The 25,453-nt window shown below is 40.3% G+C and overlaps 1 protein-coding gene across 1 annotated transcript; it reads right to left on the bottom strand.

Annotated features, from left to right (window-relative positions):
• Positions 1-528: 528 nt before the first annotated feature.
• LOC113684545 (uncharacterized) lies at positions 529-22,878 on the bottom strand. Its single transcript, XM_027201940.2, has 21 exons — positions 22,657-22,878; positions 20,634-20,704; positions 20,384-20,542; positions 20,089-20,259; positions 18,829-18,990; positions 17,946-18,140; positions 17,124-17,300; positions 16,601-16,777; positions 15,880-16,023; positions 15,137-15,298; positions 14,574-14,747; positions 13,525-13,686; positions 12,478-12,639; positions 11,041-11,214; positions 9,587-9,757; positions 8,832-8,978; positions 3,878-4,209; positions 3,153-3,296; positions 2,529-2,638; positions 1,251-1,555; positions 529-1,018 (listed from the first exon to the last, which is right to left on the bottom strand). Exons 2-21 carry the CDS (start codon positions 20,695-20,697, stop codon positions 879-881), a joined length of 3,432 nt encoding a protein of 1,143 aa, XP_027057741.2. The 5' UTR covers positions 20,698-20,704; positions 22,657-22,878; the 3' UTR covers positions 529-878.
• Positions 22,879-25,453: the final 2,575 nt, after the last annotated feature.

Below are 25,453 nucleotides of genomic sequence, written 5' to 3'. Positions count from 1 at the left end.
AAGCTGGTTTCAGAAATAGCTTCTAGTTTCTCAAACATGGTTGTCATTGTTCTAAAAAAAATTATAATTGATTTCTTTTCGATATCGGTGACCAGCATTTTTTTCCACCGGATTGAAAGCGGCAAGTCGAGATATATCTTTCCGCAAATATTTTCATTCTTAGATTTTTTCATACAGTTCAGCGCCGCTTTAATTTTTGAAAGTTTAAGGTGGCTCTGAACCGTACGTTTTAAGACTTGGTAGAAAGATTAACATTTTAAATTTTGATTGGATCTCACTTACTATCTACAGAAGAACAGACGCATAAACGATACCACTATGAACAAGTTTGTCTCTAGGAATATTATATACAACAATTAGATTCCGTGTTACCGTGCGTCTGTTTAGTAATAGATTCAAGATGAAGTCAAGACTGCAAAGACCGAAGGCCAGATGAGTTAGATGTGAGAATAAAAAGGAGAAGGGAGGGAGGAGAGGGTAAAGGCGCAGTCGAGGGAGGGGGGTTTTACAGTTGTGACGAAATTTGGCAAAATTTAAAACATACTTTTTATTTGCCTATCAAAGAACTCCGTGGATACAAGGCGTCAACAACTGGTTTTCGGCTCATTACAATTCTTGCTTCTCAGTCTATGGATAGCAACACAGGTAGATCCACTGTTGTCTTTGTTTTAAATCATAAATCTCCACTCTCGACTTGACGTGTAATGTCACAACGCAAACGATATGTGTATGTTGTCTTTCAAAAAGTTTAACATATGAACTTAAAGTTATATCACAATAAAATATCTTTTTAGAAACAAGCCAACATTGGACCAATTTAAAACAGATACTGGCTGACTTGATCAGGTACATAAGTAGTGGTGATGGCTATAAGATGTCTAAAGAGAGGTTTCTCTGTCCGGGTCTGGATGAGGTTTGGGGACAAATTTCACCTTCATGTACACGATCACTGCGAGGCACACGGCGCAAAAGATTGCCATAGCAACCACAACAATGGTTGTGATATTGAAGGGAGATTCTAAAATTCGAAAAGAACAAAAATACCTTAGAATGAAAGAAATGCCATGAACTATTACTATCTACTTAATGAAAATTCTAAGTCTGTTTGTACCTCTTGAAAATAATAACAATAATAGTAATAATAACTCCAAGCCTCCTTGTGATAACGAGGCTAGTCCAGGGCCGATGCAAATCGTGACATGCGGGTTTGAGTTAAACATGATGCAAACCTGTTTCAAATTAAGTCGTACCTTCTTCAGAGTGTACTGATTCTTTGTCTCCTTCCCTCTCACTTTTAAATACGAATGGTCCCTCAGAGAGGCCGGCTCGAGCTACACCCTTCTCCTTCTCCATTGCTCGCCTGCTTCTTCTGGGGAAATCAGTGAAGCAGTCGACATTGCAGCGGGAGTTGGGGTCTGTAGCATTGCAAACAACCAATTTACAGTGCAAGTACACAAAGCCGCCGTACTCCCCTGTGAACTGAAATGTGTCAAAACTAAACTGTCTGGTACCTTGGGGGCCCGGGTAATATTTCACTGTGGAATCCACAACGCAGCTACGAAAATAAAACACATAATAAGCACTTTTAAACTTGCTAATCAAAATAATTTAATAATGCATTAATTCATTGTTCAAATGATTTCTTAAATACGTCAATAATCATGATATACACTGCGAGGTTGTGTATATGGTATATGGTATATGGTACATGGTATGATTCGATGTGTGAAAGTTAAAAGGTGAAAACGATGTTGCAATGGTCAACCACAGCCATTTGAGAGTGTAAATACCAAGAAAAAAAGTCCTTATGATACAGCAAGGAAAATAATTATTACTCACCTTTATTGACGAAACGAGTGGAACATTTGCACCCCCCCCCTCCCCCCCTTCCCAAACTATTTCAATGGAGCCAAAGTAGCGCTTTTCGCCCCAAGAGCGCGCTCACCTTGGTTTTGGGCGAGGTAAGGGTGTGGGGAGAGGGGAGGAGGTTAATTTTTCGCTATCATCCTGCGAGCCTGCATTGTAGATATTTCATTGTGGGAGGTGCTAGTAAGCATTACAAGCCAGCTCGGTGGTGGAGGGCATGGGTTAAGGGAGGGCTTCGTTCCACCACCCCATCCCCCTCATTTACTCTGTTCTAACGACAACCTCCTTTGTAAAAACACTTTTTCTCTCCCCAACCTACCACTTCTTCAAACAAGAAGTATTTAACCCTTTCACTCCCAAGATCTCATAAGTAATTCTCCTCACTGTCTACCACACATTTCTCGTGATGTTAGTTCAGGGAATATAATTTTAGATCAATCAATAATCCCCTAACAGATTTTTTTCTTTACTATTCACTGGTCTGCTTGATATTGTACTGGTACTGTAAGGAGAAATTCTGTCCTGATCACTCATGGGAGTGAAAGGGTTAAAGATAGCACCAGAAATCTGCGTCACCACTGCTGGCTGTAAATCTATGTAAGATTTCAGCAGGTTGCATTAAATTTTATCGAAGTAATAAGTTGAACGCATCGTTGAATTACCTTTTTCGTATAATGTAATACTGCATGACATCATCAGGATTCTGGGTTGGTGTGGCATAGCACTTCTCCTCCCTGATAGTCAGTCGGGTATCCGGTGAATCGACTGCAAGCTGCGTAAGAAAATAAAAAGGAAAAAGGGGTTCTGAGGATGAGGTTTGAACTATATCTGGTTGTTCCCCTCTTTCCATACGCAAGAGAGTTTATTGTACGAACTGAGAACAGCATATGGGCCGAAAGTAGAATTTTTCTACGTCAAACGTGGACACCCCCATGGAACTTGTGACATCAAAACTCTGAAATTACAGTGGAGGAAAAAAATATTCTCGTGATATTCTACCAAATAGGAGCTCACGACAAAGCTGAAAAACATTAGCGTAGGTTAGGAACTTTAATACATACTAGTTACATACTAGTTAAGAAATTTAATACATATTGTTAGTATAGATCAATGGTCGTATTTGTGACATGCCCAGACGTAATTCAGCTCAGACGGAGGTGATATAATTTGATAAATGATCAATCTGAAAGCTTTTTCCCAGCGTAACAAAAGCAATATTCTCGATAAAAGCGTAATACATGGGTGCGCATCTGAAGACAATCTCCTGTTCGAAATTACCAACCTACCTGTACGAAAAGAGGCTTCCCTAAGGAAACCTTCAGAGGAAAATCCCTTATGCCGAATGGCAGTAAATAATTTTCGTCTTTGAACACAGATATTTCGAGCGTGAACTCGGTTTTAGTTTCTCCGCCGTCCATGGTCATCTTTAACTGGAATGAAGAGGAAAACAAAACATGGAAATCAAAAAGTAATAATATGGAACCAAAGAAGCCACAGAAAATTATACTTAAACGTACAAAAAGAAAAAAAAGCAATCGTGTATGTTGACCTTTTCCACCCCAGCATCAATGAGCATATTCTCCATACTGTTCTCTATACATTTCCAAAGATGCTGACAAGGAGAATTTGCTTAAAAGTAAAGAGCTTTTTTAATTGGCGGTCATTTCCTTTATTCTTTTGACCTAAATGTTTGGTTCAGGGGTGATATTGTAAGTAGAAATTGGACGCTTATTGGATGCTAGTCCCTCCACAAGCCACCCAAGATTACGTGAGCTTGGGCTGCCTGTGGTCACTCAAAGGATAAGGTTGGTTCTGTGATCCTCAGCTCTATAAGATCATCTCCTCATAAAAGCCACTTTGGTAGACACCCGACATCCTAACATTTAGGGTAGTTGTGGAAATAAGAGTGAGGGAGCAGTACAGATCTTGAGCATGACAAATGTGTCAGAAAATTAATCGTTTAGCCCAAGAGATTATAAACTGTATATAATATCTCGTTTGACCTTGATACCTTTCGAGGAATGATTCCGTATGTTGATGTTACTCCTTCCTTTGTGTAGTAACAACTAAAAGGAATGGCAAGTTCAGGCATTCTTGAAATGACACCTTCAATCTCCACTTCTTCCTCCTCCACTTGATTACTATAAACCACATCTTCTCCCGTGTGACTGCTGACCGTTCCACAACCCATCAGGGGCGCGACCAAACTGAAATGTGTCTCATTTCCGGTGGCTATACACGACCTGTTGTTAAGTCGAAGGTAAATAGGTTTGAAACCAGTCAGAACTCCTCTCTCCACGTCAATTTGCATCTCATTTTTCCTGCAGGACACCGTTACTCCCTCTGTTGAACAAAAAAAAAAGGGTCAAGCAACTTTTAGTAGGCTTAGCTATTTGAACCTTAAACCCTCAAAGAGTGACTGACTTTTAATTTATCCCTACAGTATCTTAACTCAAATATTACGTATTACAATTAAAGTTAATGATAGCCAATTTAAGAAGCTCCTGATTGACAAACAAATTTTCCTTGTCAGTACCCTAAGAAATGAAACGAAAAAAGTGTGGAGGATATGACTACTAATGTTAGAGTTTAACCCTTTAACTCCCAAGATCTCATTAGTAATTCTCCCTTCTGTCTGCCAAGAGATTCTCATTATGTTAGTTTGGAGAATTTGGTATCGGGTCAATTAGTTCCATAACTGATATTTTTCTTTATTCTTATCACTTGTCTGCATGGTATTGTACAGATATAGTGGGAAGAAATTCTGTCTTGGTCACTCAGGGGAGTTAAAGGGTTAAATGGTTAAGAAGCTAAGCAGATAACCTCAGAAGCTGGTGACGCTACCGGAAAAACGATTAGCGGAGCAGCAGGAAGATTGTGGGAGGGTGGGAGGGGGAGAAAAGGGAGAGACCAAAGATTTCAAGTTATAAAAAAGATGAAAGGGGAAAAGAAAGAAAGTAAAGAAACTGTAAAAGTCAAGTAATAAAGGGGTAAAGAGGGGAAAAAAATGAGAATGGCATTTTCTTTTCACTTGGATACAGTCTTTCAATGAATAATAAAAAAAGAAACTTATCCTCATTGTATGACCTCATTCATTTGTAAATGTATGAAGTTCCCTCGTATGACTCGACTAAGTAAGCGGGCACTTGTCATACCTTATGCCATAATTACATTCGAAAATATCGACCAGAGCGCGTCGCAGTTTAAGCCCAAATGTTGCCAGCTACAATCCGAGTAAATCTCCTCCATCCTAAACCCTTTAACTCCCAGATCAAATTTGTAATTCTCCTTACTGACAACTATACAATTCTTATGATATTAGCTCAGAGAATTTAGTATTGAATCAATCATTATCCCCAAATTGATATTTTTCTTTTTTCGCATTACTTATTTGGTTGATAATGTATTGATATTGTAAGGAGAAATTTTGTCTTGGTCACTCGTGGGAGTTAATGGGTTAACAATCCTGGTTCATTCTTGGTTAGTCATTGGCTCTTTTAGTTTTTGTATCAAATTAAAATAATATTTTATTGAAATTTTCTGCAAGTTGAAGGTGTTTTTCACTGTTTTTTCAAAAACACCTTCAACTCGAAAAACCGTGATGCATCTCCTTTATTTTTTGTAATAATCGAATGTAGGAAATTCTGTTCCATGGTCCTTCTCTTTAGAAATTGCACACATTATAAACAGCACTTAAAATTGAGTGTAAGCGATGTCTCTTTTTCACGTTTGAGTTCTTGAGTAGAGGGGTTTTTTACGACGCTCTGCCGCTACTATCGCGCTTTCTACGAATTTACTCGGATTTCGCACCGCTTTACTTGCTGGACGCCTGGAACAGGCAAAGGACAATGTCACTATCACCACAGGCGGCCCAAGCTCACGTCTCGAGAAAAAGCCAACGATGAATTCATGAACGCGTCACGCGTTGTGTGACTCGATGTTAAGTTACGGGAGGAACCGTTGAAAATTTGAACACATTATAAGGCATAGTATTGGGAACGACATATGGTCGATTTACAACGATAAATATTTCGAAATCTGAATATTTTACACGTAAAATCAATAAAAACTTACTCATGCCCTGTGTATCCGTCGCCCCGAAAATCCTCCCGATCGGCATTTTAGGACAATAGGTTAAGGCGAGTTGCCTCTGTGGAGATGGGGTAAGTATTGTACATTAATCGACCGTACCACTCGCGGTAGAGAGAAAATTAACCTCGTACCCAAGTCTCTTTCGCGGCCGTGTCCAGTCTTCGTGTTCAAAGCATAACCAGAAAGAAGCGAACTTGGAAATTCAGGTTTTCGCGTGAAGTTTTGGTATTGAGACATGTCCCAGGGTGCAGCGATCTTAGATCGTAAAGTGTGGCTGAGAAAAATGCCGATCGGGAGGATTTTCGGGGCGCAAACCACCTCCGCGTGGACCAAGGTCGAAATCGGAGTGTGCAGCCTTAACTTCGTCTTTTGACATGGTTAACAGTGATGGTAAAGCAAGCTTAAAACAGCAGAAATCGCTAGAAACTTCGACGGATACACAGGGCATGAGTAAGTTTTTATTGATTTTACGTGTAAAATATTCAGATTTCGAAATATTTATCGTTATAAATCGACCATATTTCGTTCCCCATACTATGCCTTATAACGTGTTCAAATTTTCAACGGTTCCTCCCGTAACTTAACACCGAGTCACACAACGCGTGACGCGTTCATGAATTCATCGTTGGCTTTTTCTCGAGACGTGAGCTTGGGCCGCCTATGCTATCACTAGTTTAGGGGTTGAAGGCGTTATGGAGTCTTTTAAAAACCAGACGCCTCCACACCCACTGGTAGAAGTTTTGTCTAAGTTGATACATGGCATTCCAACAGTTTTTGCCGTAGGACTGTTCAGTCTTCACTCGGACAGTTTTAACCGCAAAAATGTTAGTTTTTGTAGCGCGACTCTAATGAGGTTACAAGCGCTAGAAAAGAAGAGTATCATATACAGCTAATTATAATCTTAATTATAATTATAATCTAAAGCTCGTTAAAATGAGTCGAATTCGCCTCGAAAATGTTGCACACGATAACAATAATATGTCACTTAAAGAGCAAAAAAGAAAAACAAACAAACAAACACAGTAATGAAACAAACAGAAGAATACATCCAAATGTCAAGTAACTGATGTGTTTCTAAGACTTTTTGATGACAGCTAAGATTTCTGCTGTTTCCAGTGATAGCGTGGGAACTCCCCAGAGAGGAATTTTGATAATTTGTCCTACAATTAGCTTGCAAGAAAGCCTTCTTTACTACCGCTTTAGTACGAGCATTTCTTCGCAAAAAAGTTTGCGGCCTTGAGCAACGAGAGAATACAAGAGGTTTGCAAGTGGTCTTGCAATGAAAACATTCCCAATGACAAATACCTTACAGAGCTGCCGCTCGCTTTGCTAGTGCCTTCAGCTTTTTCAACCGGTTTGTATTTGAAAAATCTCTTGAAGATTGCCCTGATTCAAAGGAAAATCCAAAAAATAATATTTTTTCCCTTTGCAATTTAGCAACTCATCTAACAACGATATCAAATGACTTTCCAATGATCCCGACACACGTGAAACTGAACTTTGTGACCGAGAAAAATTGAAATAAATCTGTTTGGTGGAGCAGCTGGAAGACACACTGAAAGATTTCTAACGTTTAAAGCTGATTCAAAAGGGTGACTGAAACACAGACATATCAACATGTTGAAAGGAAAAGTCTTGTCTGTGGATTGCCGGCGACCTCAGTAAGTGGCTGTCTACACCACAAGCCTTTGACGGGAACAATTAACAAGAACTCATTATTTTCTAAGAGTTCTCTTTTCGCTGGTCCTCGAGTAAGATTTCTCTTCTTTTACGAGTATCACAATTGAGCGATGGCAATCGTATGTAAGACTCTTTGCCTTTTTTAGATCAAAGAGCAACTATCTGCAGATTGACGAACAAAGTGGAAGAATAATACTTCTTTCATCGATGATGATTATCACTGCACAGAAACGAAAACAAAACGCGAACAAATCAGAAACAGTCAGAACGTACCGTAAGATATGTTACGCTTTCCTTCTCCATTAACAAAAGCAATTTCTAGCGCAGTAAGGGCCAGGAGGTAAACAAACACGACGGCCATTCCGAAACTTGCACCCGTTCCGCACTACTCACAGAGGAAACACATCGCGTGGCATGTTGTTGTCACTGGTATGAAGACATATGACACCACACGAAACAATGATTATCGAACGTTTAATTTTTGAAATATTAGTAAAGTCAGTGGGAACGTAGTCCCCTTCGCAGCCGTTGCGTTCACGCAACGCACTCTCTCACCCACCTGAAAGCGAGTTGCGTGATGAGACCAAACGACGGCTGCGAAGGGGACTAGTGGAAATGCAGAGAATACCACAACCTTGGAACAGATTTATGGGTGCTACATCGGAAAACGTATAAAACAGTCAATAATCGCTGACTCGCTTCAATTAAAGATTTTAGACTGACTTCTGGTGTTAGAAAATTGCAGTTTTTAGTAGAGGCAAGGAGCCCAAATTTTCATCCTTTTCTTCCTCTGTTCTCTTCGTTCCTGCTCTTTCTTTTCTATGTAACAGTCCTGTCCGCAGAGCGCGGAATAATTTCGAAAAAGTAGTAGGCAATCAAATTTTTAGGGATTTTCTGCCCTCACTAATGCCGGACAAAGTTGAAAACCCTACTATCATGGACAAAAAGTAGATGCTTGCCTAATTCCTTGAGCATGCGCAGAATAAAGTAAAATGATCCCATCAAAAATTTACAGATGGTTGACGTCCACTTTTTGTGGAATTTCCCTCTTCACATCCACTTTGAAAAGTGTTTATAAAAGTTCCGTTTTGGGAAAAAAAATTTATGCGGATCAGTGGGGAAGGGTTCCTATAAAGGACCTTTCTGTTTCACTTTCTTACATACAAAGCGATTCATATGTCAGTTTTACAAACTTGTTATTTGCCCGCTTTCGTAGTCGATACATCTTCTTCGACAGCCATCAAAACAGCAAACCTGGTCGACTGAGCAGTCTTCCGTATCGTCACACTGGTGCTTCAGAGAGGTAGCACAATGATACTCTGTCGGTTGGGGGCAATTGACTAGCAAAAGAAGAGAAAAACAATTTCTTGACTAAAAAATTAGGGAAAAAGAAACGGATCGGTAGGCCCTCTAGTTCCTAGTGGATAAATCCTAGGAACCTTGAGCAGTCACGAAGACAACCCCGAGGAAGACATCAATTAAAAAAATGAATTCATATTTTTAGTGAGAATTTCGCAAATGGCAGGATGACTTTAGCCCCAGCATGACGTTTGTGAGCAGCATTGAGCTCCGAATAGAAACTTAAATAATCTTCCATTTGAGTTTTCCGTTCTCATACCACGCAAAGTTTTGGTGATTTTCCCCAGTTGTGTTTCAGATGACGGCTAAGATACGTACAAAGTTTTAAAACGCTTTTAAACGCAAGTGCTGAGCTATTGTTCTGCTCATTAGATCTCTTCCTTAGCCACGTCTTCGTTGCCATCGTCGTCGTGGTTTGCTTAAGTTCACTAATACTAGGCAACGGCTAACTAACCACCATGTATTCTTTTTTTTCTTTCGGCGTTGAAGGCAGCGGGCAGCAATTACGGCCACCATGGAGACTGATCATTACATACGGTGGCATGACCCTATAGCAGTGTTGGAAGATAAAGATATGAGGTGAACCCACCTGTAGTAAGAGAACCTACGGCTTTTGCCGAGGGGGGCACGCAAATTCTGTAGCATCCATTGGAGCAGCACTTTTTGTCTTTGACGCAGTCGTTGTCCATGAAACACTCGTCCGCATCTGATACACATGGAGGAGGAGGCGACTGAAGCACTGGGCACGTGCCTTTCTTATCTTTTAAAAAAGATGACATCGCAGCAATTCGATTGGAGAAAAAAAAGCAACTTTTAGCTCTTGGGAAAGAAACCGTGGTTACACGGTAGCTGTCATATGTTTTTGGTTGACAAACTAATTCTCACAATGTATAAAAAAACAAATATTTGAGCACTTTTTCCCATGAACGAGAGAGACCTCACCGTTTCTAGGAAAAACAGGGACATAAGGTATTTCTAAGCCACAGGGATGAAAGTAGAGCAAATCGCTCTTATCTACAAGGTTTCCCATTGTTCGATTCGTCTCGCTTTCTTATAGAATTTACTTGACTGATCTTGGTGAAAGGACAGGAACTGTACTTCTAGAAAATGCAGTATCCTGTCGAATTCAGTCAGTACCGTCGCACTACTTTTGCTCCAAAATTCCTAACTTAAAGGCTGCTCTCAACGGCTCAATGGACAAACTAAATTTATAACAAAGCTAGTAAATTTGTGTAATCAAATTCAATTATGCGAGCGTGCTTCATATTCCTATTGTGCACGCTCATAACGTCAGCAAACAAGTCCCTCCAGAAAAAAAATTTTCCATGAGGTTGAAAATGTTATAAAACAATTGGTTTATACGTCAGCTGTGTGTTCATCGAGATATGAAGCACTTAGGAAGTTTGGAGAACACTCAAGAAGCTATAGTTGCTCTCGGCTACGCCTCGAGCAACTCTTACACATCTTTCGTGCTCTCAAAACTTCCCGCGTGCCTCATATCTCGATGAGCGCACGCTGACGTTGTACATCGATCAACAAAATTATATCATAACGACTCCAATGCCATCTTCGCAGTGAGGGTTTCGAACTGTTTACCGCAAAATCAAAGAAAACCGGAAAGCAAAAGTAAAATAAAGATAACTAACAAACACTTGACACTCTCGTTTTTGCACGTAGCTTCTAAGAACAAATAAAGGAATACTCCCAAGGGGAGTCGAAGTAACGACAGATTCTAATTAAACTTTTTTTTTTTTATCGCAACTCCCAAAGGGAGTTAGGTGTGAAAAATTCTCACACTAAGAGACAACTGAGGGGAAAAAAAAATGCCTATTTGCCCTTTAGTCCCTAAGAGTGACTGAAATCTAATTTCTCCTTACAATATCACCACTGAATCACGCATTAATGTCATGAGAATAAAGGAAATGATCACCAACTAAAGAAACTCTTCATTGCTAAACACATTCTCCTTGTCAGCGCCTTAGTAAATGACATTTCCGAGCTTCTATCTCTCATTTATGACGCATAACACAAACCAATCCTTACTCAGTGTTGACGAGGACCTAGTCTTTGGATCCCAGCACTGCCTCCTACAGCCCGTGAAACAGCAGTAGGTGCCATTTGCACATTCAGCATCATTATTGCATGTGTTTTTCAGCCCCACATGACACGTACTTGATTTTTTAGTGTCAGGACACTTGTTAACTGAAGTAGTGTTGACTGAAAGAGGAGAGAACAACAAGTGTTAACTTTTTAGATCTCGAGTATCATTCCTTTAACGACGGTTGCAGTTACTAAAAAAGCTGGCTGATGACCAAACCAATATTAATACGGGCTCCTCGGTAATTTATTCTGCATGAAATTTCCCCACGAACAAAGAGAGAGCGAAATTATTTTATGTCAAGCCTTTGCTCACCCGCTTGTACTTCTAGAATACCTATTTATATGTGACCCTCCACGGGGTTTCAGGGAATAAGGTGAACGCACGCACACAGCCCGTTCTTACGCTAAAACAAAAGAACTAGCTTCTAGCACGTTAAAATCCTGAGGGAAAGAGCCGTGATTTGCCGTGAATGTTTCCTTTTTTATTAGAACTTTCGAACAAGACAGAAGATGTTCTTCATTTTTGCTTCTATTCTGTAAGTAATATACTTTACAAACACCAATCTCACGATTAAGACGCTGACAAACACTAGTAACTTAGTGAGCTGGGTTGTACAAGATAAGCTAGCGTGTTAAGGAAACAAAGAAACTTAGCGTGTTAAAACAAAACAAAAAAATCTAGCGTGCTGTAGAAACAAAGCTCTACCGTGTTAGCCAGATATGAACAATGGCTACAAACACGCTTTCCAAAATCGATTGTTTTTATGCGCATATCTGCACGGTAAGCGTGTCATGCCATTAGGGTGCGAGCGTGTTAAAACGTGTGGTGTGCGTGCGTTTACCTTATGCCCTGAAACCCCGTGACAACCCTCCCCCACGAGACAACTATACGGAGCGTTTATGAAGAGTTATGAATAGAGACAGCTGTTCCTTCACCAGTCTTTCTACTGACCTAAAACGCACGGGCTTACGAAACAATTTGAACCGTTTCACGACGGGCGAGTAAGCGATTCAGAACCTAAATTAAAAACCTGCAAAATGTCGAAAACATGAGGACATACGAGCGACACATTTGCAATTGGTTTCACTTTCGCAACTCATATGTTGACAATTCGGAGATAGTTTCCTTAACAAATCACGAAACGACCGACCAGAAAACTATACACTAAAAATTGATGAAAATTCAAGCAAATTAAAATTGTTATGCTATTCGATTGAGCAGTTACCCACCATTTGAATTCAAGCCGGCGAGGGAGAGCTTCCCGAAATTATAATATTGTATGAATGGCAGAATTTCACGAAACCCGTTCATTCGGTAAGCCTCAAAGACCTACTCAAACATTTAATTTCTAGGGTGGACTCGGGAGTATTTGAACTTACCAAAACCAACATCACCAAAAACTGGATTTACACATCTGTTGAAGCAGTTATTACTACAACACTTCTTTACAGGAAAGCAGTCTCCATCGTTTTGACATTCGTCGAAGTGTGGAGCGCAAAACTCGGGTTGGATGAGGTTGGGGCAGTTACCAGGCCTTGGCTCTGAAACACGGAATAACCACAGAGTCCGAGATCAGAATAGGAGGACCGACAGGCAGGTAAACGCAGAGACACTGGTCCAAAGATAGACCATACAGATAAATAAGGGGGTGCGTTTAAAGAAATTGTAGTGCTGCGTCGGTGGGTTTTATCATCTAAGATAATAATGTTAATTAGCCAGTTTCTAAGGCTGACATTAAAAGCGTTAATTAGCCCTTCATTAGCGCAAACGAAGGAATTGTGGGTTGTGCGTGTTCTATATGCAGGAAAAAGGAGCTACGCTATCGGTGAAAACATGATAACGTGAAAAACGAGAATATATCAGTTGAATGAAAAGCGTTCGTTGATACCATTGGGATTAAGAGAACCTATTTGAAAGAAAAAGGTTTGTTCTATAAATATGCAGATAGTCTGGTCAAACAGTTCGCTGTGATTCAAGCACACACCGACTGAAAAAAAGGTATCCAGTTGCAAAGATTGAGTACACTGACAGGCCAACGATTGGACTTCACACATTTTGAAGGCAGTTTTAAACAGCCAAAAAGGGAAAAACTGTGACCGAAACAACAAAAACAAACAAAACAAACAAAAGAAGAAGAAAATAAACAACAAAGAATAAAACGCACAAAGCCAAGAAACAAATAAAAACATTTAAAAAAAGACGAAGCTCCTTGTAGGCTGTTCCAGGCGTTCAGTGAGTAAAGTGGAGTGAACTAACATACAGCACGATGGTAGAAGCGGAGCAAAAAAAACTCAAACTTTCCTCTGCTTTCGCTCAACCGCTACAAACGCGCCATTAACCATCGCACTTCTTTTAAACTGATGACTGAACGCTTGGAACAAGCTAAGCTTCTCTAAAACAAGACACTTGTTCCTTGAATATCTCACTCTGTATCTGAGGTGGGAAACCATCAGCTGTAGCGCATCTTGTGCGACACCCATCATAACAACAAAGTCCACCGGATAGGTAGCTGCAATTCGTGTGATTGAAGCATTGGTTCCGAAGAGTAATTGGACAAGGTTTGCGCTTCTCTGGCGCTGGACAGTTGTCTTGCAGAAAAATACAGAAAACTATTTTACTCTCAAGAACTCATAATAAATTACCGTACAACTAGTTAATAATTATTTTCCAGGGGGGGGGGGCCCGCAGGATTTGATTGTGTCTCAATAATATTACCTGAACCCTCCTCCATCCCCCTCCCCCGGCAATAAATAATGACTAGTCTTCTGGTGAGAGTTGGATGTATGTCTCTTTTTTAATATCGTTTTTTATTACCATCTAACGTGTGCGCTCCATGAACCAAAGTATACTTTCACTTCATTTTTAAAATGAATTACAACTCTCCTGTATTTAATTGACACATTGTAAATAAAGAATCAGCCAATCAAACTTTGTGCATGAATTATCATAATCACTCTTAGTTACAAACAGAGTTGGAATTACCATGCTGCTTACTGACTAAAAAAAAATCGTTTTTTCTGTGGATCATCAGAGGACCGCTGCCTTACATTTGAGATTTTTAATTGCACGAGTCATTACGCCCGAAATTCTCACTACAGTTTTAATTAACTTTCGGACAGAAAAGTAATGAAAGTTTGGAAAAATCATGGACTAATTGAGGACCAGGCAAAAAAGAAATGTTTGGACATTTTGAATCTTTCAAGTTAAATGGTTTGAAAGGGTAAATGCTGTACGACCTTTAAAAGAAGAGAGGGAATTAGCGATGGCAACGTGTGGCTTCAATACAAACAGGCGCACGTTATCAACAAACCTTTTTCATTGTAAACAAGACGTGAAACTTAGCAAAGAAATGTGCGATTTATTTTATCGAGAAGCTTGTACGTAGCAGGAATCTACATGTCCTATTTTCATGCCAAATCTACCAAATCTACCGATGTTCCGGTCGTTTTAAATCTAGCAGGTGCACCTTACATACCTTGGAGTTGTACTGCTGCCACAGCAGGAGAAGCGCAGATTTTATAGCAACCGTTTGAACAGCATTTTTTGGATGGTTCGTCGCAATCCCAGTCATACTTGCATTCATCATAATCAGACGGGCAGAATTCGGATGGAGGAGTAAGCGGAGGACAAATTCCTGACCTAGGTATAGCTGCAAGGTATTTTGAAGACAACATTTCAAACGAAGGAGAAGCGAAAATATTGATTTATTGAGGTATATTGAGGAAGTTTTAGAGTGTACATACGATAAAGGGAACCATGAAATCCCACTGGCTTCGGTGGAACATATGGGTGAACGATTCGCAGCAATCAAACAGTCCCACTAACTCGAAGTCCGCCCTGTAGTTCTAAAATTACGGCGTCTTTTCAATCCCTCCCCCCGCTCGCCACTGAAAAAAAAACCGCTGCGATAAAATTTTCTTAAAAATCTGAAAAACTTCTATTTTGGGAGTTGGAGATTTGCGAGAGCCAAAAAAATCCAAGCGAGGAAAATTACGCGACAAAAGATACAGAAACACAGTAAACAAGCATGCATGGTACCTTTCGTCGAGGGCCGACTGGTGCTAGAAGGCAGGCTCCTACAGCGCCGTCTGCATCCATCGTGACAGCAAATGGTTCCTTCCAGACACGAATCCTTATCCACGCAAGTGTTTCTGAGTCCAACTGGGCAGATCAGATTTTTGCCGGCTTTAGGACAAGTATCTGGAAAAAGAATTTACAAGTTTCGTACAAAGCTTGTGAAGTAAAGAAGACAGTCCAGTGTTTTCCCTCATATCAAGAGCGTAAGAGCTTGTGTAGGTTTTTGAAACTACAGCTACATGTAACGGTACTTAATGCAATTACAAAGTGTCTGCAGGGCGAGAGTTGACTGCATAATTAGACAATGCCAAGAATATTCATGGTCGGTGTGGAAGTAATTCTATGCAATCTGTTTTCTTTTTGTCTTTTGTCTTTTTTTTTTTTAATATTCTTCTAGCCAGGGAGCTAAATACCATGCTGAGCAAACTCCCTCCAAAGAGCAAGTAATGAAGTCACTGCACTCTATGCGCAGTAAAATCGCGAGTCATTAAGTAACGAGTGATTTTCATTTTTCATTTTCTTGGTTGAGAGGGCGGGACGAGTTTTTTTATTAAAAAAAATTACGGCGTCTTTTCATTCGCGATTGCGATTGAAGGCTTTCTGAGCTTTCTGAGGCAAAAGCAATACGATACTACATTACATTCAACGCCAATTGTAAATTGCTTGATTAGATGTAGACAATTCATCAACAAAACATCCAGTACCTGGCGCGGGCTCAGTAGAGATGCACCTTCGTCTACAGCCATCAAAGCAACATTGTGTACCAGTGGGACACTGCTTGGAATCGTCACACAGATGCTTCATTGATTGAGGACAGCGTTTATACGCCACAGGTTCTGGACATTTGACTGCGAAGAAAAGTAAAATGGTAATACATTTTACGGAACTGGCAAAACACAGGGCCACCTTTTTGATGTAAAGAGTGATGGCGTCGTGAGGAGCTTACTGAAAGCCGTACGCCACATTCAAGTCCTATTTTAACAACACATGGCCGAAGGTTTATCCAACTTCTTCAGAAAAAGGAGAATAAGATCGTCATCAAGCTCTGGCGAAGAAACGTTAACTTCTCCAGAACTCAAAAGCTTAGAGACGTAGGAGCAACTCTTGATAGCGAAAACAACGACGCGCACGCGAAAGACGACGACGTGGTCATGGAGGCCTTTGTTATAGTGTTGAATGGAGAGAGGCACCCTGAAATTCAAGTGTTTTGCCCCAGGACATTACACAATGCCCGATCAGGTCTCGCACCCAGACCTTACGACCTGGATTGCAGTGCACTAACCGACGTCCACTGTGTCTTCCAAAAGTGTCATTAAAATTCGCGTCTGGTTGTCTCAGAACCCTTTCCAACAGCCAGGTTGTTGTGGTCACTATCTGTCGTATCGTATTGCATCCTTGAATTATAACAAATTGACGTTACACTACCTGCTGCAGCCACAAGTCTTCCTATCAACAGCGCAGGCGCCGTACAGACTTTATAGCATTCATTGGAACAGCACTTCAAGTCCCCAACACAGTCCCAGTCAATAAAACATTCGTCCACGTCGGACACGCACAGTTCCGGTCGCTGGAGGACTGGGCACAATCCTTTTTTATCTTCACCTAAAATTATTGTGGAGAGTATTTAAGATACCGCGCTTAAATTACATTTGTTAAGTGATGGCAAAATTAAAAAAAAACGTCATGGTGATAAACAAATTTTACAGGTAAACGAATGTGGAAAACTTTAATTAATTACCAGAACTTGAAAATGTTGGGATTGATTCCTGTTTTATAACAATCTTTGGGATCGCTTTTTTCGGACCAGATATTTTCGTTCTCCATTTTTTGTTTTTTCCGCTGTTTAACTCACGTCACACCTCTTACATCATAATTTCCATAAAATATACTGTGCCTAAAGCATTTTTTAAAAAGTCGTGCATCGTCAGCTCATCATAGAGGTCTGTACCTTGCGCTCCAGCCGAGTTGCCCTCAGTATCCAAACATTTCCTCCTACAACCATCAAAACAGCAGTAGGTACCATTAGGGCATTCCACATCATTGTTACAGGTATGCGCAAGTCCAATATGGCACCGGGTTGAATTAGAGACGATGGGACATTTTCCCGCCGCTTCTCCCTGAATGACTGATCGTAAATATAAAAATAAACGACCTTAAGAAACCCTGCATCCATGGAAACGCTTTGACACACTATACTCTCTCATCTCCCTTTTCATTCTAAGTCACAAAGGCAGTCTGCAACCTTTTCCTACATCTAAGCAGTTCGGAAAACTGCAAAACTCAAGTATAAAAATTATCTTTCAAATCGGCATCCTTGATCTTCACGGTATTAGTAAACTTTCTTTACTGATTCAACTAATTTATTATAGTTTTTTTTAACCATTTTGTTTTCTCAATGGACATGGGTTACAGCCAATTTCTTTCAGTGTCAGAATTGATACGCTTCGAGCGCGGCCGTATTGTGAGCTGAAGTCTGTTAAATGAGCGGCAATGGCGACGTCCCAAGACGAATTTCTTAAATCATATGGTTTCTGAAGTATATTATTTATTAAACAGAGCAGAATACGCGGCTGTTTTTCATTTCTTCGTAGTCCCCTAATATAAATTTCCTAAGATTTCCTTGCGCGAGCCCGCAGAGGTTTGAGATAAGCTAGGTCTTTCGATTCAGATCTGTTTGAATGTATAACACAGCACCAATGCACCGCACTCAGACCACGGAAGGAGCCTGGGAACAACGCAAGTTTAAACAAGCCCTTAATATTCGACTTACTTTCACCAATATTAGGCCCCAAGCCAGATTGACTAGTGTTAGTTCCCAGACCCACAGGATCCAAACATCGCGTGAAGCACGTGTTATCACAGCATTTCTTTCCCGGATAACAATCCCCATCGAATTCACACTCATCTGAGTCTGAAATGCACGGCCGTGGTGGTTTAGTGGATGGACATTGCCCGGGTCTGTCAGCTGAAAGGAAAGTCGAAACCTGTTAAAAGGTATAATTTGAAGTCATTCTGTAGCATTTGACTAACCCAGTGGCTAAAAGCAGGCAAAACGAAAAGGAAAAAAAGAAAAAGAATAAAATAAAAAAAAAACCCTCAAGCGCTGGAAGTCACAGGATGCTTACCATTTGTGGGAAAAATCCGGTTGGTTTAATTGTAACATGATGGTAAGGGACCAACTGGATGAGATTTGCGTATCATTTCCAAGATGACACAAATCGCGCGGAAATGGTCTGGAAACAGAAGATTCATTCAAATGGTAGGGAGTTTTTCGCCGCTCCATACTGCACGGCTAAAGAGGAGTACATGTAACTTTGTAGGTACTACACAATTTTCTCACGAAGCTTTTCGGAAAATTTCCTTACCATGTGACCTCCGACCGAAATTTCCAGACTTTTGGCTTAATGGTAAGCACCTACAGAAAACGAAATCGTGTTTTGTTTAAGTTTTGAATCTGATTGGTCGAGTGGATGGTATGAGTTTTCTTGACCAATCACAGAGCCATCCTCATCCACCAGTAAAATGTTGTGAAACACGAATTACGAAAGACAAACTGCAAAGCTACGTTTTTGACGAATTGTGACAACCCTGACGGTTTTGCTTAAAAACCAAAGAAATGTTACTTTGGCTGTTCACAGGATGTACTAACTTACTTTCTAGTCTACCAGGAAAACCTTTGGAATCAGCGCATCTTCGGCGGCAGCCGTCAAAACAACAAAGTCCTCCTGGAAGATAGCTACAATCCGAGTCCTTGGAACATTGGTTCTTGAGGTTTATGAAGCAGCTAATAGATTTCTTTTGTGGAGGACAGCTGGCTGGAATAAACAAAATAGTAAGCAAAAGTTTCAGACTCTGTTAAAATACTTCAGCGAGCGCGCGTGGGTTTACTGAGAGCAGAGTCCAAATTCTTATGTTACACTTAGTGCCATTGTAAAGTTTTAAGGCTACCTCTCTCGAATAGAACCTGTGAGAAGATTTTTTAACCTTAGCGTAATCTGCACTCGAGCAAGGTGGCCCATTGTCGTTGAGCCTTTGCTGATTTCATTATCATAAGGTGACCAGCGGCGTTGTCACTCTACCTGAGTGGGTTGTTAATAGGACGCAAGTTACTCCCCTACGAATGGACAGGCTATGGTCGTTCGAAGAGTGGATGACGCTGTCCCCAGAAAAATCCAGAGGATAGCACAGTAGGTTCTGTTAACCCCTATACGCGGGATAGCAATTTATCTGTGGTAACGCGTTATCCGTCCATCGAAACTGCCCAGGTTTCCCCACGGTTCATTAGTAATTGTCTATACTCCTGGCCCCGGTTTTTTGAAAGGTGGATAACGCTATCCACGGTATAAATGTCAATCCGGTGGATAGCGCAATACGTTTTGTGAGCGATTTATCCGTGGGAGGGCGTTATCCGCCCTTTGAACGACTGGTCCCTGGATGATTTATTCTCTTTGCTCAAGAACATAACAATTACCTTTTCCCGAGTTCGAATCCAGATATTTTAACGCACCACTGATTAGTGCAGACTTTAATAGTAATCATACCACTATCAATGATATCAAATGATGATTTGCCTCACAAGGAGATGAGCTCTCGCCAATGCGTTTAAACTACCATTTTGTTCTTCCGCGCGCGCTGATCACGCGTGCAATTATGTACAGTAACACTATTCAATGACTCTATGATGAGACGTGCTAAGAACAACTCGCGGCATACGTAAGATGCCTTGGGCGAGAGGACATGTAACACGTACATGAGAAAGCAGTCTCCTGGGAATGAAGAGCTCCCTTAAACCCACGCGCGGGTAAAAATTCTCATGCGCATGCGAGTCTCAGTCATCCGCACCCGCTTAAAACGCAGGCAAAAACAAAAAAAACAAAGAAATTTTCAAAATGTTACTAATATTTAAGTGGTACCTCGAAGACCACCAATACTAGGGTTAACACATTCTTTGAAGCAGTTGTTAGAGCAGCATTTTTTTGTGGATCCCGGACAATCCCAATCAAACATACACTCGTCCGAATCCGACACACAGGGGCCTGGAGGCGGGGACAGCTGCGATGGACAGGTTCCCGATCGAGGACTAGCTGTAGAAATTAAACAAGAAAAATTCCAATAAGGGAACTCTTAATTTTCTTCCTACAGTAGACATAAAAAATTTGCCTCCTACGATAGACAAGAAAAAAATGCGCGTGGGTGCAATTTTGGTACCTTGGCCAGCACCCCTACTGTCATTTGACGGGTCCCTGCAGCGTCTTCGACAGCCATCATCACAACACAGTGTCCCTTTCCGGCACTTGATGCTGTCAGTGCACGTGTTCTTCAGTCCAATGAAACAAAGAAGGTTCTTAGGAGGTGCGGGGCAAGTGTCTGCGATGAAGAACAGAAGAATCATAAGTCTTAGTGAAACTGTGGAGCACTTTTACTCGGGACAGAGCACAACCGTGCCAAAATGACTAACCTGGGGCCTGGGCAACAGCAACACCGAGAAGAGCCAGAAGAACCAAAAATGTATTCATGATCATGGCCTAACTGAACAATGGTAAAAACATCAAATGAATGTATAATAATATATAAAAAGTTATTGGCAGTGACGCATTAGGAAGTTGTTTATGTGGGCGTACAAATTTACATAGGGAGTTATTCAGCGTCGGGCGGACTATTTAAAGCCGCCATAATAGTTTAGAAAACGAGAGAGGCTTGGGTGATATGTTCGGCAAAACCCTCCCGCGATGTCTGGTCTCGTGCTATTTAAAAATAACTGTAAACGATATTTAAAGCGAAATCTGCCCGGGCGTTTTAGAAGTATCCAACTTTGTTAGATAGTCAGGACTATTAATGTTTTGCGGTGACAGGCACACCATAAATATAGATAACTTTTTCTATTCAGTATCACTTCACGCTGAGTCTCAAGCGGTACTCAAAATAAAGAAACGTACACCGCAATGAACAATTTTCAAAATAATTTCTCTTTCCTCTTTCTTCTCTCTTTCTATGTCGCGAGGCGACGCCAAAAGCTTTATGGATCATGAAGATAACCTTGCTCCTAGCACACACCCGGTTGCTTCCAGACAGTTAAAAGCATTAGTGAGACAGTAGACCGTTCGTGATTCAAATACTGCAAATCGCTTAAAAGCTCAACTTCAAGACTCTTATCGGTCAAACCCGCAAACCAACGCGCGACTTTAATCTCCTCTGCATCCCGCATTTCAGAGATGTCACGCAACGCGGAGTGTAGCTGTGGCCACAAGATGTTAGCATCTCAGAGCATGTGTGTGAGTGTTTCCCAGAAGAGACAAAATGCTGCTAGTAAGAAGATGTAGACTGGCCTAGTTGCCAGTTTGAGACCTTTAGCTTCTCCTGTTGTTTTCCATCTCTCCCCGCTACACCCCTTAAAGAAACGTCTGCGCCCAAATGAGACACATTATTAAACCTCTCGCAGTTTGACGCGACCACGAAATCTTAGGGGCTTCTTGGTTATAATCTCCTGTTCTGTAGAATCAGCTCTGTTATGTAAAGAGAAATCGAATAACCATATATTTTCTCTGTTTATCGAAATACTGTTATGAGCAAATGAGACAATTTGAGTTTTTACTCAAATATTTTTGGTGTTTGTTCCTCTACGATTATTGGCGCATGTCAACCTCATCCTCATTTCGGGTGAAAATATGATACGCTGTTCAAATGACTACAAACATACCGCAAATAAAACCATAAGCAAGATTTAAATAATGGAATGTGGCTAAGACTCACGTAGACTTTTCACGCAACCTCGTTGCAAGATATCCTCACAACTGGAGGGAGCGGGAAGGAGATTGCCCATGCCTCCCCCCACCCCTTTCTGAAGTTTCTCTGAAGGTATGAATCCGTGTCAACATCATAATCATTGAGCAGCCATCGAATGTAACCAATAAAAGACTTACTCCTCACAGATAGTATGTTATTAAAATTATCTAAGTGTTGTCACCAAATGCATGATCTTCCATGATAACAATCTGATCTTTGTACCTCTAAAAAGACCCACTAGCAGTTGAATTTAACAGCTGGATTAGTAATCCGTCTATAACCCTCGAGTTTTCCATATTTTATCGCTATTTACTTCTAGGCTATCAAGTTTTATTTGAAATGAAATCATCAACGCACCTATGAGAGAAGAGCTCACAGACCTTTAAAACAAACAAACAAAAAAAAAAAACATCAACAACAACGAACACGTCGACCGCTAATCGCAGATTACGCCGTTCGTTATCAACTACTATCATTGATTATGTGGAGATTTTTCGATCAAAAAGGTGATGGACAGAGGAAGTCAAAACAACCCTTTCTGTTAAGAAATCAAGGCGAGTCTATCTCCTCTTAAATAAAAGGAGGTAAAGTATGTTCGGCCAAATCCAATACTGCACGCACCGATAGACCGTGCAGGTAAGCATGAGAGCTATCTGTGGCGTCACGTTCACCCAAACTAGTACTGAGTGAAACCTTACCGTAATGATCTTTGTTGTAGATGTTCGATGCCCAGAGGCTCAGCGGAAGGAATCTTCTATACAGTCTCAAACAGTTTCTGAACTTATTCTCAAAATAATCTTCCCTTTGCTTTGATAACGAGTGCAGTGACAATGTACCGGACGTCTCTAGGATGAATAAATTCCTGACGAAGGTGGCAACGAGATATTTACGTCGTAAAAATTAGAATTCCAGTCACGCAAGCATAAAAACGTGGGAGTTACTACATCACGGGGGAAGAAAAAAAGTCCGAAATATGAGTGGTCAGCGGTGAAATAAGTTGTGGAAAAAAAACTCTTTTGTAGTTCCAGTTATAAATATTCGTGTTTTAATTCCCAAAATGTAATCAGTACACTTCGCTAAATAAAAAGTTAAGCATCTTTACCAAAATGTTGACTATACATAAATCTTTTACTGCTGTAATAAACGATGGAGTCAACGGGAGAGGCATCGGTGGCATCCCGAGAGCATTGGTTAAATTGAAAAGGAAAAAAATTAATCTTGATAGTAGCAGGCAATTCAATAATTTAAAGAAAACGACAAAACTTTCAAGTTTGCAAAACATGTTTCAACAGAAACTTCTGTCTTCTTCCGGTTAATTAATGTACAAAACGTTGGAAGTTGAATTTATAATAAGTAGAAAAATGCTTGTTATGATAAATAGTGACAACAAGAGGAAAAAACAGAATTATTTTAACATCTGGATCTTTTAAGAAAACGTTTCCTAAACGAGTGGCCTTGATTATAATTATTTGAGGAATGGCAAACTCATTAGCCTTAATTTGGCTGTTTCTCGAAGCTCACAGTTTTCCTACATCCCTTTTTTTCACGTGAAATGGAGGCGATTGAATACATCTACTGAATAGACAGTGAGAGAACTTCAGTTGATGGAAATTTTAAATTTCTTATCTTAGGCTGTGGATACAAACTTATTTAAGACTCAAAAAATATAGAAATCGAGAATTACCGGTACGTCTTTTTAGAGTTACTTAGCTTTTCATTTTTCCAGAAAAGACAGTTGAGATTGCAGAATTTAAGTGAAAAGTAAGCCAACTGTGATTAACGCCTTGCACAACCGGAAGTCAACATACTTTTTTTTCCGTCACACAACAAGTTACAAAACGCAAATATCATTCCTTTTGAAGCCTTTCCCGGCGTCACTGATGCCTTTCCCGATGCCTCTGTTGGTTAATTTCGCAGTAAAAAATATTGTTACAGTCAGAGCTCTTGAAAACTGCTTAACTTTTTAATTAGCGGAATATAACTTGATGACATTTCGGCTTTATAACACGATTGTTTTCCTCAACTACTGCACGATCTGTCTCTCAAAGTTGTTTCACCGCTGACCACTCACATTTGGGACTTCTTTTTTCTTTTCCGGCTCGTCGCCCGTGATGCAGTAACTTAAAACGTGCCTGTCAAAGCGTATCTGTCTTTGATTTTATCTTCACCGGACTTAAGTAAACTGATTGAACTTCCTTTCAAAGAAAACAGCAGAAAAATCGATACTTTCGTTGGAGGTTAAATGAAAATATGCAATGGGAAAGTCCAAAGCGTCTGTTTCAGGGCAGAAGTGAATTCAATTTTTCCCTTACGCTATTGTGAAATTTTTCCACGCAAAAATGTATTTCCTGGATTTATTATAAATTTGATTGTGTATTAAGTGAGTTTTAATTTCGTTACCGTTAAAGAACAGAGTTAACATTGCAATTAAAAGTAGCATGTAACAGGATAATAGGATAATCAAATAGGATAATCAAATTAGTCATGTGAACAGTGCTGTATGAAATTAGGTATTTGCCGGGCGTTTAAGCGCGTAGGAACTTAGCAGCATGATTGTGCAAGTAAAGCCATGTTTAATAGGAAATTAGTGCCCACGAATCGTTGTAGAACGTGAGAAAATCTTGAATCCCACGCGGAATTACGTATCTGGGTGTGGATTTCCTTAGCTAACCCTAGGATTCGATTGTAATATAGTAGGTATGTCGCAGAACGGAACGTGTGATACTGAATTATCGACAATAAAGCCTGAATCAAGTGAAAGTATTCAATCCAAGATTACTGAACCAGCGTGTGCGGAATTCTCAGTAACACAAGTGAGAAATTCTGCGAAACTCAGCTCGCTTTTTGAATACAAAGTAACCTAAAGCACCAACCAGTAAGCTAAGGGAGATTATGATAACAAAGAAACCAAGGTTACAAAAGGAATTTTATACTTCAACGATGGAAACTTTCTTTCAATCCTTTAAACCTAAAAAATGACCTGCATGTACTTCAACTCTCCTTACAGTAACAGTTCTGAATAATTCATAACGATCATGCGAATAAAGTAGATGATCTTCAACCTCAGAAGCTTTGATGGTTAAACGCATTCTCCTTGTCATTTCTAGAGGAAATGTATAGCAAAGAGTATGGAGAATCTGAAATTGATGTCAGGGTGTAAAAGGAAAACTAAACGGACGTGCCTTTACAATGAGCTTTGGTCCCCATTATCACGCTCTGGAGGAAGTGCGTCGTCGTCGGACAGGACACGCGTTAATGTCATGATATGATATCTTTTATTGATATTATAAGTGATTAATTAGCAAGTAGCTCTGACGAAGTAATACAGCAAAAACTTGTGTTAATCTCACCTGCGTTTCGTCTGACAACAGCAGAGTTCATCCCTGAGTTTTTAAAAGTCGGGGGAATCAGCTTTCTTATAGAACGGCACATTTTCGACCTTTACGTAAAGAGTGAAGCACGCAAAAAGGAAGTGCAAGGTGTTACTAAGGTGTT

Source organism: Pocillopora damicornis, chromosome 9 (genome assembly GCF_964200805.1).
Source record: "Pocillopora damicornis chromosome 9, jaPocDami1.2, whole genome shotgun sequence".
In the NCBI taxonomy this organism is placed as follows: domain Eukaryota; kingdom Metazoa; phylum Cnidaria; class Anthozoa; order Scleractinia; family Pocilloporidae; genus Pocillopora; species Pocillopora damicornis.
The sequence above is the reverse complement of the archived record's forward strand: the minus strand, read 5'-3'. Positions and strand labels throughout refer to the sequence as shown.